Source organism: Ambystoma mexicanum, chromosome 3q (genome assembly GCF_040938575.1).
Source record: "Ambystoma mexicanum isolate Mex_15411 chromosome 3q, UKY_AmexF1_1, whole genome shotgun sequence".
Lineage (NCBI taxonomy): Eukaryota > Metazoa > Chordata > Amphibia > Caudata > Ambystomatidae > Ambystoma > Ambystoma mexicanum.
The window spans coordinates 713913491-713929358 of NC_090926.1; the positions used below are offsets into that span (position 1 = coordinate 713913491).

Consider the following 15868-nt stretch of genomic DNA (forward strand, 5'->3'; position numbering starts at 1 on the left):
TGGAAAGAAAAAGACAAAGTTTACCCATACTAGATTATCAAGAAGATAGCGCTGCCCATGAAACAGGTTAAGCGGCCGGATTAACCCACTCCACGTCGTGTTTCTCTTTATGTGGAAATTACTTAAATTATTCAAAATATCACAAAATGGGGTGAATGAAAGAATGGTGCTATCACTAGGAATCAAGGAAAGGATGCACAAAGAATTCTGACAGTTGAACGAATTACCAAGGCATGGATAGGGTTGCTATAGTGTGGAACCACTACAAAGGGCCAAGATGGGATAGGCTATGTTGCTATGAGAGGGGAATACTCACAATCCGCTCTTGAATTTGGGATTAGGAACAGTCAACCGGGTTCTGGACTCAAAGGCTCGGGTCACCAGGTAGCGACAGACTCTCCTAGCAGAACAACAGCTGGGCCTGTCTGATCACTGGATAGCAAGTACAGCTGGAGGGCAGGGGTACAGCTGGCATGCAGTTAGTGGGCAAAAAGCTGGTCTGGTCACAGCATGCTCCCCAAAAGGGTACCAAAGCTTTCCCCCTTTGTTTTAGGGGTTTTTAGTGGGATTTCTGGATCTAGGCCTTACTGAGATAGGGTCAGCTATGCTTTGGCCAGGCAGTAGGATCTGGAATCTGGCAAGATGAATGTAGAAGATCAGGATAGGCAGGGCTGGAAATTCTGGAGAGAGTGTGTAGAGTTCCGTCAGCCTCCCTTATTTATAAGGCCTGGTGACATCATAGGATTATACGGTCGGGCAGGCTTAGCTGGGCACGCCTCTAAACAACTGGATTGGTCAGGGGTGATTGTTACCACCTTGCTGTCAGCTGGTTGGATTTTTAGGGACATGACATCAGCTTTATGAGGTGGGCTTTACAAAGCAAAGGATCATCCCACAGTTACTTTAGCTAAAATCATTCTTCACATAAATCACACATTTACGCAATTGTGGCCTTTTTACAAATTATCTAGGCAGATTACATATTTCACTCAGAGCATGACAGTCCAACTCTCTACTTTGTAAGACTTTGTTTCGTCTGTCTAATAATTCTTCGTCATTTTCCGTGATAAATATTCGACCTAACATCCTATAACTTTATACATGTGTAGAGGTTATCATAAGGCATGTAAGTATTGAATTTCACAGTGGCATCTTGTACACTTTTCTCAAAAGCTCAAATTCTCTGCCATTTGTGTTCCCAATATGGCAATGAAAGCTACCACGTCTTGTTTAAAAACCACAAAAATTACATTTAAACTGCTAACTTTTTATCTTCCGTCTAGTCCTATTGTAGAGATAAAAGTCTTAAAAGTTTAATAATAAAATAATATTTTGAGACAAATGATCAGCATTGTCTCCCAAATAAGGGCATAGCTTACAAGGCTGCTCTTGAGTTGGCTTTGAAGCTCCCAGTAAAAGTTGTGAGGACGTATGATTTCCTATTGCACACGCATGTGTCCCAGAATCTCTATCATAAGAGGCCTCTGCCCAGACAAAAGTCTGATGGGCATGAGATGTTTAGTGCATTTGGTCCATTCAAGGTTTCAAAGGTAGAAATTAGTACTCATGTGTCCCAGATCTATGTTAGCTCCTTCTGTTGATAGCAACCCCCCAAAGCAGAACCTGTTTGGTTAGTTTCATAAGGCATCCCATGTCTTTATTTCTTTATTTTATTTTATTTAGTTTTGAATCAGAAGCAAGTCTGTTGAATAACACATGCCATCTATGTTTCCCACCAAAAACCCTTTACATTACTAGGCAAGGACAAGTTTGTATTCAGCATTGTACTATCAAAACAGACATTTTTTTGTTGGTTTCAAAAGCCCATTTTGACACATGGTGAATGCTGCTGGAATTTCTCTTTCAAATTCGGTTTTCTCTTCCATCTGAATTCCCACATTGTTCTGCAGCCCCGCCAATCTCTTTTATACAGCAATCTGTTTAAGACACAGATCCACTGAAATTGGCCTAGGCCCATAAAGCTAGGGTTTCTTTGAAGCATTGATTTTTGACATTTTTGTAACCCAAATGGCAAGCCTTTTCCAGTGCGTCTGAAAGTAAAGCTTCTGTTCATTTCCCAGTTCTGGCCTGACACAGCCTGTCATGCAGGGATGATGCTCTCTTCTGCTAGAGCACAGTCTGGATATGCATGGGCATGGCAGGGCCTCATTGATAAAAGCAATGTGATGTTGAATATATGAAAATAGCATCAGGGCAGCATCCTTTTCAATGTAAAATATTCCCTTTTCAATGGGAAGTTTTTGCAAGCAGCAGAGCAGTGCTGCTTTTGAATTTGCTTATTTTGGTGCAGACAAGAACACATACTGGAGGCCTTCCTCAGTGTGCTCTCTGTTCCAGCTTGCCCAATAGTTATTTGGGCAAGATGGTGCAGCCGTCATTTTGCAGCTGCAAAACACAGTATTGATGTGGGGCAATGGTGCTCCAAGGAGCCAGCAAAGCCATTTTGCTGTTAACTGCTGATGTGCAGCTTGATCATGGATGGGAATTCTGCTGAGTGGGTCAATGTACCCCACACATTCAATACTTGGGGAAGGGGACCCTGAGCTGCAAAGAACTACATAAACACAGTTTAAAGAGAAAGTTTCAAGATACATCTTTTTGTGACATCTTTTGACATTGATCTTGGCCAAGGGAACCTGGAGACGTGCTACCCTAGAACTATATTGAACTTGGGTAAGGGCAGCCTGACATTTACAACGATGAATAGAACTTTGTTAATTCAAGTCCAGAAAAGGGTAAATTGAACATTGTGATGAACTGGTTGACAACTGGGGAAAGGAGGCTGAAGAGTAAGCCTGAGCTGGAAATATCTCCAAACTTTACTTTTGGAACACTTTTTAGTTTATGGTTGACATCCCTACACATTGTTTTGTCTTAGTTGTGAGGGCAAGCATAGGTTTTGGATAAAGACAGACTTTTCAGTTGAATTTAAAGACATTAGGTAGGGAAATTAGGTAGGGAAATCCCACAGTAGCATATCGCAAGTTAGGCCTTGCACCATCCTGACATTTTCTTTGATAAAGACTTTTGTTATACGTTAAATCTGTTGTCCGTGTCTCCTTCCATTATGCGAACCTCACAGTAGACCACATGATTATAAAGAATTTGGAATGTTACAGAGATTCGATTGTACTGTTCATTGAGAAACAAGACAGAGACCCAGCATCCATGTGGTATTAAACATTGAATGTATTGTAAACACAATATGTATTGTATCTACGTATTGATTATGTTGTCTAGCAGTGTGATGTTTGTTTGTAGGTTAACGGAAATAATTGAGTTTTCCAGCATGCACTTCACTTGCACTTTATGTATTTATTGAATAAAAGATTGAATTTACACTACTTTAGTTCTCCACTCAAAGTAGAACTTAGACGGATACTGGACAGGCCACTAGAGATCACTAGTAGGCATTTCTATAATACATTTAGCACCAGGTAAGTGGGAAGAGGACATTTAAAGTTACAAATATTACATAAACAAGTCAAACGAGTTCATCCATACACTATTTTAGTGTGGTTTTCCATTGATAGCCCTGTCAGTGTAGAGGATTATACGGACTCCCTGAGTAGGTCATTGGATTATGCCCAGAGCAAAAATGAATATGTTCTTATAATGGAATACTGACATATATTGGCGCAGCTAGCATGGAAATGAATGGACCCAGCCAGTGTGAACATGTTTTTATGCTAACATATATTGCAGACAAAGACAACTTAAATGCATTGGGAAATGCTCGTGTGCACCATTGGTGACTTGCAACTATTGGATTTTTTTATTGGAGTTACCCTCCCTACAAAACCAATTGCAAACTGCCTGGCTTTTTACCAATTTTTTCACAGATGCACCCCTTTAACTCATTATTCAAATAATGTTGAACCACCCTCTTCTCTACAACATGTGCCCTTCCCCCAAACCTTTCTTAGTTGGTTCGGTCTCCGGTGCTAAGCTCACTCACTCTGGCATTTTTGTGGTTAATATTTACATGCCTTGTATTATAAAAAGTCAGCAGCAACCAACTGAGTAGGGAGAGAAGGGCCAGATGTCTGTTATGTAATGTTGCTATGCTTTGACTTTTACTGTAAGGCTATGGCACCTTTGTTGCTTGTACAGCACGGTATGCCACAGACAAGCAACCTCACAGGACTGGGGGGTGAGTATCTTTTAGGATACAAGCCAACAACATGAGAACCAGTGCACCCAAAGATCTGCACTGAGTGGTCCCTTAGTCAACCAACTAGTCAAAGTCAGATCATTATTTATTTGTTGTGCATTTATTGGGCACTTATACAACAAGTAAATGCGTTTCAAAATGCCCACAGGGCAACAGGGAGGGAACATGGGTTTGAGAATAACAGTAAAAAAACAGTATATAAACAGGAGGATAGATACGAACCTATCGGGCCTTGTGAATGTTCAGTATGTGCAGAGAAGAGAAGAGGGGGAGGCAGTCGGAGTGGGGGGGTAACTGCTGGAGTGTCCGCGCTCGTGGGTGAAACACTCACAGGCACTAGAAATGGTGATCTGTGCAGATTTTATTCCTGGAAACCCATTTATTAAACATTACATTGGGGAGGGGTTGTATGTCAGACAGGCGACTATGCCGTGAGTGCAACTCCCTGAATAATTATCTTTTAATACTGCGCCAATTCAAGACCCCCGTATTCTCAGAGCATTTAGTCTTGTCCTTTCTTACTAAATGTTTAAGGACACTGAACACAGTCTTTGGCTCAGCAGTGATCAGGATTTTCAGTCTTCCGCAATGCCAGTGTCCTATTGCAAGTGCGGGCATGTGGACGCCATGCCCAATAAAAAAGGAGTGTGTGTGCAATTCAGCAACACAGCGGGCTCCCATTCACTACTACAGCTATCTGTTTCCCAACTACATGCACCATGAAACAAACAAGCTCCACTTTTCCGTATCAGACATGCACCAGGTGTCACATCGTCAGCATCAGAGCTGATGCATTGGCTATGGGAAGATGTTGTTCTATGTTCCTATGCATGGAAGCAACTGTTTATTGTTATGTTAATTGTTCAATATGCGCTATGAGGACTCTTGTGCGGTTAGAGGCAACAGTCCTGGCTGCTCTAAAAACTCCTTTGGACTGCAGATCGGAGACGGGGCAGCTTATAATCACACAAGTGCCGCAGGCCAGATGGACTGCTCTCTGTACCAGTATTGTAAGGGGTCATCTTCCCTTCCCATGGGTTTCTTGTCCCGTAGATATGCAACGATTTGTGTGGCTGATGGCCTGCTGTCTCTTCATGTTGATGACCTGCCTAACTTCAAGGTCTCTAAGTCACAAAGCAGTTTGTCGCAAAGATTCTCCCTCCCCATACGCTGTGCCCACACTACTCACAAACATTTTATCGGATATTAGTGATCTTCAGCCTGCTGATGCATTCAGTCCCCTTACGATGGACCTTCCTGGTGTGGTTGAGAACATTTGGGATGGTGGTGGCTGTTCTTCTGCTGCCTACAGTCTTTCTCCGATTTATTTTGCAAGTGTTGCAGCACCGCTTACGTGCACATGTGCACAGTGGCTCCTCCTTGTGGTGTTTTCGGCCCTTTAAGCAGTCCTAAACAAGTTCCACACCTCAAGCCCCAAATGAAACCCACGCCTCCCCTTACGCAATACTCCGAATGGGGTCTCCAGGGCGTGGGGCACAAGGCCTCAAGTGTGGCCTAAAGAACTGGAAACAAGGCTTCCGAAGGTGGCCTCCAGAGTCACACCTGGAGAAAATATTCCATATGCGAGACACGGGCTCGAGAAGTTAAGATGATTCTCTGTCTGAAGCCTAACCAGAGATGTGTGTGGTGGCGCCTCGCCCTCCTTCTCTGCACCCCAACATTCCTCTGGCTCTGCAGTGCACGACGCTCCCTGCCCTGCTACAAATAATGCACCCTGCAGGCTACAGAGCCATAAATCCATAGCAGGACAAGTTCAGTCCTTGTTCGTGCCAGCCTAGCGGGGGAATGGGCACAGCCCTGCTCTGCTGCTGCCAGGGATAGGGAACGAAGAGAAGGTGCGGCAGGAGCAACACCCTCTGCACACCTGGTAACATAATGCATGTTCTGCTTGTGCAGGACCTGCCTGGTAGGCGATTGAAGCTTGCGCTTGCCTGTGCTGTATGTGTGGTCGATCCGGGCACTGCTCCTGCCTTTGCTCGAACATGTGCTTGTGTTCCGGTGTGTTTTGATGGTGCTTGCACTGCTGATGTACAGTGTGGTAACTGTTTTGTGTGCAATCGAAGAGCACACCACTGGTGTAACTGGGGCCCCCGCAGGCCCTGCGGTGAAGGGGTCCCCGCTAGCCCATGTCCTGGGAGGGGGCACCACTTGGAGAGAAAAAAATTGAAATAAAATGGGAAAAAATGTTTTCTATTTATTTATATTTTCTATATTTCTTTTTGAATTCACTCTGCCTTCAAAAAGAAAATATTTCTTAACAGAACCATGTCTTTATGAAGGCAGAGTGACTACAAAGAGAAACGTTCTTTTTGAAGTCCAACGGCTCCCTCCACCCCATGACATGGAAGACACCAGGCTGAAGGCCTCCTTGTCATGGGGTTGGGGGAGCCATATGACTTCAAAAAGAAATATTTTTTTTAAGTCACTCTGCCTTCATGTGTGAGTGTATTGTGAAGGGGTGCACACTTAAATGTGTGGGTGGCTGCCTGTGTGAGTGTATGCTGAAAGGGTGCAAACAAATGTATGGGTGGGTGGGTGTTATTGTAAGGTAGAAGTGTGCAAACTTAAATGTATTGGTGGCTGCCTGAGTGTGCCTGCATGGTTAAGGGTGCACACTTAAAAGTATGGGTGGGTGCCTGGGTGTGTGTGCCTCTATGGTGAAAGGGTTCACACTTAAATGTACGGGTGGCTGCTTGGGTGTGCCTGTATGGTTAAGGGTTCACACTTAAATGTACGGGTGGCTGCCTGGGTGTGCCTGTATGGTGAAAGGGTTCACACTTAAATATACGGGTGGCTACTTGGGTGTGCCTGTATGGTTAAGGGTTCACACTTAAATGTACGGGTGGCTGCCTGGGTGTGCCTGTATGGTGAAAGGGTTCACACTTAAATATACGGGTGGCTGCCTGGGTGTGTCTGTATGGTGAAAGAGTGAAACTTAAATGTTTGGATCGCTGTGTGTGCGTGCCTGTATATGGTGAATGGTGTGTGTGCTTGTGTTCAGGGGCGCAACAAAACCTACATTTCAGGGAGGCTAATCCTTCAAATGTTGGGAGAGGCGCTAACTTCACGGGTGGTGGGGGTGAGACAAACTTATTTGTGTGGGGGCATCTAACTTCTTTATGCATTTTAATGAGGCTATTCTAGTGCAGCTTCAATGTTCCAAGCAGTTAACTCTCTCCTTTATGTCTGAAAGCACCCACATATGGACTGATGTGAGAATGAGCGGTCTCCTGTTCGCTCTCTACCCTTCCAATCACTCCTTTGGCATGCAAGTACTAAACCCACATCATGATTAAAATTGCCTAAAAAATGTGGCATTTCAATGCGGGTACTAACAGTGAAATGCTTTATGTTAGTAATTTATGGGCCATTGTTAACAGTGAAACCCAAGTTCTGTTTAACATCTGTGTTCTGTTCTGTCTGGCAACTGCTCTGAAGGTCAGCCAGGTTCAGTCAACATAGCCCAAAATTTCAGGGGGGGGTGCTGGAGCCCAGACAACTCAATGGAGTTATGCCACTACATGTGACGATTACTTATTGGTAATCGTCATTACTCCTAGCCCTATTCTTCCTCGTCCCTGTACTTGTGTAGGAGGCAGTACACAAGTACTGGGATGAGGTAAAGGTACATGGAGGTAATGCCTGACCTAGCTACCTGTAATCTTCATTACTCCTAGTCCCACTCTTTCTCATCCCAGTACTTACCTATAAGGCAAGCAGCCTCATACGTAAGCTCTGGGAGAAGGAAGAGGGATATGGAGGTAATTCTGGGCCAAGTAGCTGATTTTGGAGTTTGGGGTAGGGGTAGGGGGTTGGAGGGAGAGGGGATGTGTGGGGGTGGGATTGTGCAATCAATCATAATGGTAGTCCATGCCCCGGCTAAGCATGCCTGATATGTCGTATTACTGGCTAGAGAGGCATTTTGGTGCAGCCAGTCTAGTCATTCCTCATTTAGTATGACTTTTTTTAACTGAGCATTTCTGGTAAAGCAGTCCTGCTAAGTGTAATTACCTGGCTAGGCTGGCATTTGGGTGCTGCCAGTCTACGCATTTCTTACTGCAGCATTGTATATTGTTCTGGGCATCTGTGTTAAAATATGATATAAGTCATTTATAACACTCCTGTACACAAATGTTTCTAGGTTTGACCAGACAAGGGAGGGGTGATAGAGGGAGGACAAGACAAACGATCTTACTAGGCCTTGTGTCATTCAGATCGTGCACGTGCTAGAATGACAAATGCAAGGGGAAAGGGAGGGGGGATGTGCAAGGAAGGGGGGAGTGGAAAACAGGGGAGTAATGCTCCGAGTAAGTGCAGCCAGGGCAGCGCGGCTCTGGAAAGTGCAAGGCGAACAAGGGACAGTAGGGTTACAGTTACAGCCGCTAAGTGCGTGGTAGGCCCAGAAGCAGTGCAAGGATGTCTGATCAAGAAAGAGCCTGTACTCAGTGAGACTCTGAGGGAAGCCAAGCAACCATTCTGGACAACAGACAGGTAGGTCAGGTAGGTCAGCAGGGGAGGGAGAGAGAGAAAGCAGAGGAGAAGAGGAAAGTGTTGAGCTGCTTCCGAAACTTCAGGTGGTTTGCTCAAGTTTGAGAGGGGCAGGGAGGCCATTCCAGAGGGAAGCACCTGCAGGGGAGAGAGCTCTACCCCCACTCTCTGCATAGAGAATTGTCTAACCCTTAGAGAGTTGGAGGTAGCTGGGGGAAGTGCTCGAGAAGGGAGGTATTTTGGAAGAGAGTGTTGGATGTAGTGTGGGCCCGACCACAGAAAGCCTTGTGGACACTGCAAAGTGTCTTGAACTTGATCCTTGTAGCTACTGGGAGCCAGTGGAGAGATTTTAGGGCTGGAGAGATATGATCCCTGGGCATGAGGCCAAGGACAAACCTTGCAGTCCTGTTCTGGATTAGTTGCAGAGGGTGGGGAGTAGAGGAAAGCAGATTGAAGGGGAGAGTCCCTTTGAGGAGGAGCAGCTGGTAGTGGGACTTATTGGCGATGTCTGAGATGTGAGGAGAGAAAGAGAGAGTGGAGTCAAAGATGACACCAAGGTTTTTTGCCTAGCAGGAAGGCAAAGCAAGAGGGCCCAAGGTGGGTGGCCAGAGTGAGAAAGGGGAAGCAGGGGCAGGGGTACCAATGAGAAGGATCTCCGTCTTAGTGGCATTAAGGCAGAGGATGTCCTGGGTTTTAGCGGAGAAGTGAGAGTCCAGAGCCACACAGAGGGCCTGGGAGGGAACAGGAGAGGCAGAGACTGCAACAGGCTTGACCAGTTCCTTGCAAATTCCAAAGAGTTTGGCCATGTTGCTAGAAGCCGCAGAGACCCGGGCTTGAATGTGTGCTCTCTTCTTGATGAATGTTATTGCTTCGACTGGCATTTTGATGCAACCAGTCTAGGTATGTCTAAATGTGGCCTGCCATGCTTTACTGTAATGTTATTACGTGTCTACACTGGTCTACATTGTGCAGTCATTGGGACATGTTTGCAATGTGGCATGGCATTTTTAATAGCAAAGCATTAATCTTCCTGTGCACTGTTGGTGACTTGCATGTATTGGAGTTACCCTACAAAACAATTGAAAACACTCAGGCTTTTTAGCCAATTTTTCTCCCAAAGTGTGCAGTATATTGCATTAAAACACATATTCACATCTTTCTCCTAGTGCAGTGTGCAGCATACCCCTTCAGCAGCACATTTGTGTGTATTGTGCAAGCGTGATAATCTAGGCAGGCCCAGAGTGTGGCACGACCCGTGATTTTTGACTGAGTTGGGGGGTGGGCTCCGCATGGCTTGCTTGGGGGCCCCCACATTTTGTGTTACGCCACTGGCACACAATACTGTTCTGTGTATTTTAATTTTTTTGTGTGAAATGGAAGCTTGCACTGCTGTAATCTACACTTTGTGTGTTTGATTGCAAGCTTCCAATAATGCTGTCTCTGTTGGTCAGGGAAAGGGAGGAAGGGGTGAGGGTGGTGAGGGGGGTTGGTAGGAAGGGACACGCAGATGGAGAATGAGCGGTGTATGCTGCATCTGCTGGGTGTGATGGACCAGTAACTGCTGATGTGGTCTGTGCTGTAGGTGTTGGCAGTGCTGGACTTTGGACTGGATTTTCCCGGACATCCAGCAAAACATGTCTTGTCAGATCTGGAAAAAAACATTTGCAGCCTTCAATTGCTTCATTGTGTTGGGACTAAAACAGATTCCAACTCACCTGACAGTGAAACACTTAGGCACTATGCCACTTGAAATCTGATCAGGATGCCTGTGAAATCGGTTGTTAGGATTCTACTTTGCAGGAAATATTTATATATAGCGTTTTATGTTTAAAAGGTGTGCACCTTTTATAATTTGACAGCAAAATTATAGGAAACGCTTCTCTCTTGGGTTATTTTCCAGGTGTTCATTATTATTCTTCTGAGAGGCAAATGTTTCTTGGGTGTTGGGGAGGGACGGTGAGAACAAACCAACTTTGCCTCCTGCACCCACTGCACTGGTGTCATCCCACAGTACATGAACCCTGTTTCCAGCACGGTATGTTATAGTGTGGACTGATGTGTTCTGTAATGTACGTGAACGTGTAATGAAAGCTTGCAGGGCTTTTTAATGTTGCGGTCCTTTGCTGTGTGTGGGGGTGGGGGGGCTTCCGCCTCTGCTGACATTGTCTTATCTGTTCTGGCTGGGAGGCGGTGCCAACATAACAGCTATATCAAGCTTCCTCATACATTGTTGTTACAGTGAGGTACTTATTCTCTCTTTTTTTTAAAAAACATTTACACTTCCGGAATTTTCTTTGCAGGTAAAAGGTTATCCGGATCCAGTTGAGCTCTTGCGCAAATTTGCATTCGTCAGCGCAGAATGAAGTTGGCCGCACGAAAACCACACTGGGGACTGAATACTGCCGCCCCCTCTGGCGCGTGAGTGCAATGACAGGTCCTTACCAGGGACACCAGGGATGGACAGGCCTTCGTGGTAACCGATTAAGCTACATGTTGTGAGACACGTCAATGCCTCGGGTACATCACCCATGCCTTTTGAGCCTGGTATATGACTGACCGCGAGCCTCTTAATTATTACGCCATTTCAGAGGCACCAGCACCACTCGACAAGTGACTGCATCTGCCCCAGCCCAACCAGTCTTTCAGAGACACTGGACTCGCACCTGACTGGCGCAAGTCAAGCCCCGCTGGCTTCTCTCAGTCAACACCCAGACATGTGACTGGCTCTGCCCACAGTTTGCAAAGTGTGTACTTCAAACAAGCATTTTAGTAAAGCATGGCTTGAGAATTACTCGCCCTTAGGCTTTCCAGCCTTAAGGGTTTAAAATCCGAAACTAGTATACTGCCGTCGCCTCTGTAGACCCATCTGACAAGCGACTGACTCTATCCCAGCCCTGCAGGCTAGTCTATCTCTAAACTCAGCCCCTTAAATTGGCAGTGGTTCGGGCTCTTTATGTCCGGCTCCCACACACCGCACCCCAGGGCAAAGTCAATGCCAGGGTGGGGCCAGGACAGGAGCAGGCTGCACTTGGGGCCGAGCCCAGTTCTGTTTTGGGATTGAAAGTGGCAGGTCCCGGCTCCTCCTCTCGTCCTCGGCGCACCTCCCTCACCCCGGCACTGGAAGAGTCCATACCCGTGCACTGGAAAGGTGTGCCGGCCCCAGGGAAGCAGAGCACTATCCCCCGGCCCACAGACCCCCTTCCCCCTCCGGCGGCGACCCTCCCCGCGTCCCGGGAATCTCCAGAGTGCGGACGTTTCGGTGCGGAACTTGGCGAGGAGCCAACCCGGGCCGCGCCACCTCGGAAGCACCGCAGCCCTTCCCCATGTGGGACTTCTGACTCGGAAGCCACCATGAAGAGAACGTCGTACTCTGGTAAGAAGCCGCGCGGCACGTGCGTCCCAGTCCTAGACAGAAGGCACGTTGCGCCATTGTCGCCCATTGTTTAGTAAGAAATGAGATAGGGAGGTGTTGCTGACAGGCCGTGGGTCAAACGCACATGCCAGGGCCAAACAATGACACCATTGACACCATCCACCGCAAACGGCTATGCTCGCATCATTATGTGGAGAGAAAAAGTGACTTGCGTGAAAGGCAGCCACGTCGTTCATGTATCAGAAGGGGAACGAAGTCCGTTTGCTTTGTTCGGTATGACGTAAGCAGGCACTTGGCGCAAAGTGCGAGTGCCGCATTAGTAACAACAGGTCGCATATGAAGGTGAACTTTCGAAATGCGTGCACAGCAAATCAAGTGGGCACAATTCACGCGGTCGCAGCCTTCATGCAGGATGCACAGGTGCAGGCCGAGTCACAGTGGGGCTCTTTGGGTCTAGTGGCAGCAGCTTTTGGGAAAAGGGGGTGAATGTGCCACCCAGCGGGGCCGCGGGCATCCATAGGAGAATTATCTGCATTGGAACAGAACCAACTCCACCGTGCTTCCGTAAACTCCCAGCAAGCCATCTATTCATAGACATATTTAAAGCACCCCGCAGAGAGCCACACTCTGCCACTCACTGTGCGCCAACACACAACCCACGCACAACTGAATAAAGAAACAACCCACACCGAACACAGGGAACCAACAGAAGTCCCAATAAGTGCACCCTAGACGTCCACGCCATAATAGACACAGGCATATTTGATACTCTGGGATTCAAGAAGCAAACAAGAACGCACGTGCACTCCTTACAGGGTATGCGGCTTGCACAAGTCAACTTATGTTTTCCAACTTCAGCACCAAACGTATTTAATAAGGACACATTAAAGCGGTCATCATTACACAAAGGGACTTTCTGGATTCCGCCTGGTTTGTGATTGTTGATGCCGTGTTTGATCAAGAGAACTGGGGTGTATTCTTTTCACCTGTCAGTCAGTTTAAAGGGGACTGTCTCCCATCTGACATTATAGAAGGCAAAGGACCCGATTCATGGAATATTTGCCCCGTTCAAAGTGACTTTGCGCTGCCAACACAAGCCCTGATTCGTGGAACCGTGCAAAGTGTATATTTGCAGTGCAAAGTCCGGGCAAAGTCAGCGCATAGCCATTGTTGCCGTACAAAAGGACTTTGGCCGGACTTTGCACTGCAAAAATACACTTTGCACGGTTCCATGAATCAGGGCTTGTGTCGGCAGTGCAAAGTCACTTTCCAGCAGTGCAAATTCACTTTGAACCGGGCAAATATTCCATGAATCAGGCCCTAACGACATGAGTCACAGACACGTTTTATAATGGGGCAATCCCATTGAAAAACGCTTTGTGAATCAGGCCCTAAATATAGTTTGCCAATGTAGGAGCTGTACCCCCACTACACCCCCCATCAACAGAAAAGCAAGTAAGAGATCTCAGTGGGTTTCGCACTTGCACAGGTTTAAACCTTGAAGGACTGAATAGGCCTTTTTTTCTTCCTAGTTGGCTAAAAGGAGTACCATTTTGAGTAATAAATCATGATTTTTTCAGAGGTATAATCACACTGGCAGTAGCAGGCACTGATATAAAAAGTGACTACTGCCCCGTAAGTAGTGGCATTGATATCACAGAGTATTAATGTAATAATATAGGCGTATTTTAAATGTGTTTTTTTGTGTAAAGTGAAAGGTCATATTGTTGTTAATATATTGAGTTTTGAATTATGTTATAAGTGTTACAAGCATTCAGGTTTTATAAACAAGAAATACAAATTAAATAAAATAAAAACAAATATGGATTTACAAGGAGGCCCCAGGTGGGGACCCTGGCAATCCTCTTCTGTGCGCTGAAGATAGGATTATAATTATAATGCGATGAGGACTGGTCTATTGGAAACCACTCTGGTTTTGTGGCAGAGGCAGTGCTATGTGTGTGACTTCAGCTCTCTATGTAGGCTGTGATATTTGCTTGTTTGTGTAAAATATGCTATATTATCCAATACATTGCCCCATGCTACTTGGCCTCTGTGTAGGCTGTGCTACTGCATCCCTCTCTGTGGGCTGTGCTACTTCATGTCTCTCTGGGATATGCTACTTCAACCCTCTCGGTGGGCTCTGCTAATTCACCCCGCTCTGTGTGCTGTGCTACTTCAACCCTCTCTGTGGGCTCTGCTACCTCAGCCCTCTGTTGTGGCTCTGCTAATTCACCCTAGTCTGTAGGATGTGCTACTCCATCCCTCTCTGTGGGCTGTGCCACTCCATCGATCTCTGTGGGCTCTGCTACGTAATCTCACTCTGTGGGCTGAGCCAATTCATGTCTTTCTGTGGGCTGTGCAGCTTCATCCTTCTCTGTGCACTCTGCTACTTATCCACTGTCTCAGAGATATGCTACTTCCTCACCCTACTTCATGTCTCTCTGTAGGCTCTGTCTGCTACTTCATCCTTCTCTGTGGGCTTCTCTGCATCATCCCTCTCTGTGGGCTGTGCTGTTTAATCTCTATCTCACCGCTGTACTATTACCTCTTTCTTCGTAGGCTTCTCTGCTTTATCCGTCTGCGTGGGCTCTCCTACGTCATCCCTCTCTGTGGATTCAGCTATTCCGTCCATCTCTGGGACTCAGCTGCAACATTCCCCTCAGTGGGCTGAACTACTTAATGCCATTGTGGGCTGTGCTACTTGATCCGTCTCTGTGGGATTTGCATCTTCATCCCTCTCTGTGGGCTGTGCTACTTGATCCGTCTCTGTGGACTCTGCTGCTTCATTCCTCTCTGTGGGCTCTGCTGTTCATCTCTGTCTGTGGGGTGTGCTATTTCATAACTCTCTGTGGGCTCTGCTACTCAATTCCGCTCTCTGTGAGTTGTACTACTCCAGGTCTCTCTGTGGGCTCTGGTACTTCATCCCTCTCTGTGCGTTCAGCTATTTCATGAATCACTGGGACTCTGCCGCTACATTCCTCTCTGTGCGCTGAGTTAATTCATGTCTTTCTGGCCGTGCAGCTTCATCCTTCTCTGTGGTCTCTGCTACTCCATGTCTCTACGTGTGCTGTGCTACTTCATGTCTCTCTGTGGGCTCTGGTACTTCATCCTTCTCTGTGGACTCTTCTACACCATCCCTCGCTGTGGGCTGTGCTACTTCACCTCCTTCTGTGGGCTCTGCTACTTCAGCCATCTCTGTAGGCTCTGCTTGTGAATCCTTCTAAATGGGCTTTGCTACTTCAGCCCTCTCTGTGAGCTCTGCTACTTAATCTTTCTCTCTGGGGTGTGCTACTTCCTCCCTCTCCTTGGGCTCTGCTGCTCCATCCTTCTCTGCGGGCTGTCCTACTTCCTATCTCTTCGTGGGCTCTGCTACTTCATGTCTCTCAGAGTGCTGTACTACTACTACTACTACTACTCTATCTCTGAGGGCTTTACTACTTTACTACTTCATCCATCACTGTGGACTCTGCTACTTCATGTATCTGTGGCCTCTGCTACGTAATCCCTCTCTGGTGGCTATGCTAATTCATAACTCTCTGTGGGTTCAGCTATATCACCCCTCTCTGGGCTCTGCTACTTCATTTCTCTCTGTGGGCTCTACTACCTAATGTCTCGGTGTACTCTGCTACTTAATCCCTCTCTGTGGGCTCTGCTACTTCACCTCTCTATGAGCTCCGCTACTTCATCTCTCTCTGTGGGCTGTGCTACCTAATCCATCCGAGGGCTCTGATACTTAATCCCTCTCTGTGGGCTTTGCTACTTCACCCCTCTCTTGGCTCTGCTACTTC

General features: G+C 46.6%; 1 protein-coding gene across 2 annotated transcripts in view; it reads left to right on the plus strand.

Moving 5' to 3' along the window:
* The first annotated feature begins 11717 nt into the window (after positions 1-11717).
* Positions 11718-15868, plus strand: part of SEPTIN9 (septin 9) — a 948816-nt gene continuing 944665 nt past the window's right edge. For both annotated transcript variants that reach the window (XM_069654625.1, XM_069654626.1), the window contains exon 1: positions 11718-12077. In XM_069654625.1, coding sequence (XP_069510726.1) covers positions 12056-12077 — 22 coding nt within the window. In that variant the 5' untranslated portion in view covers positions 11718-12055. The remainder of the gene's footprint in view (positions 12078-15868) is intronic.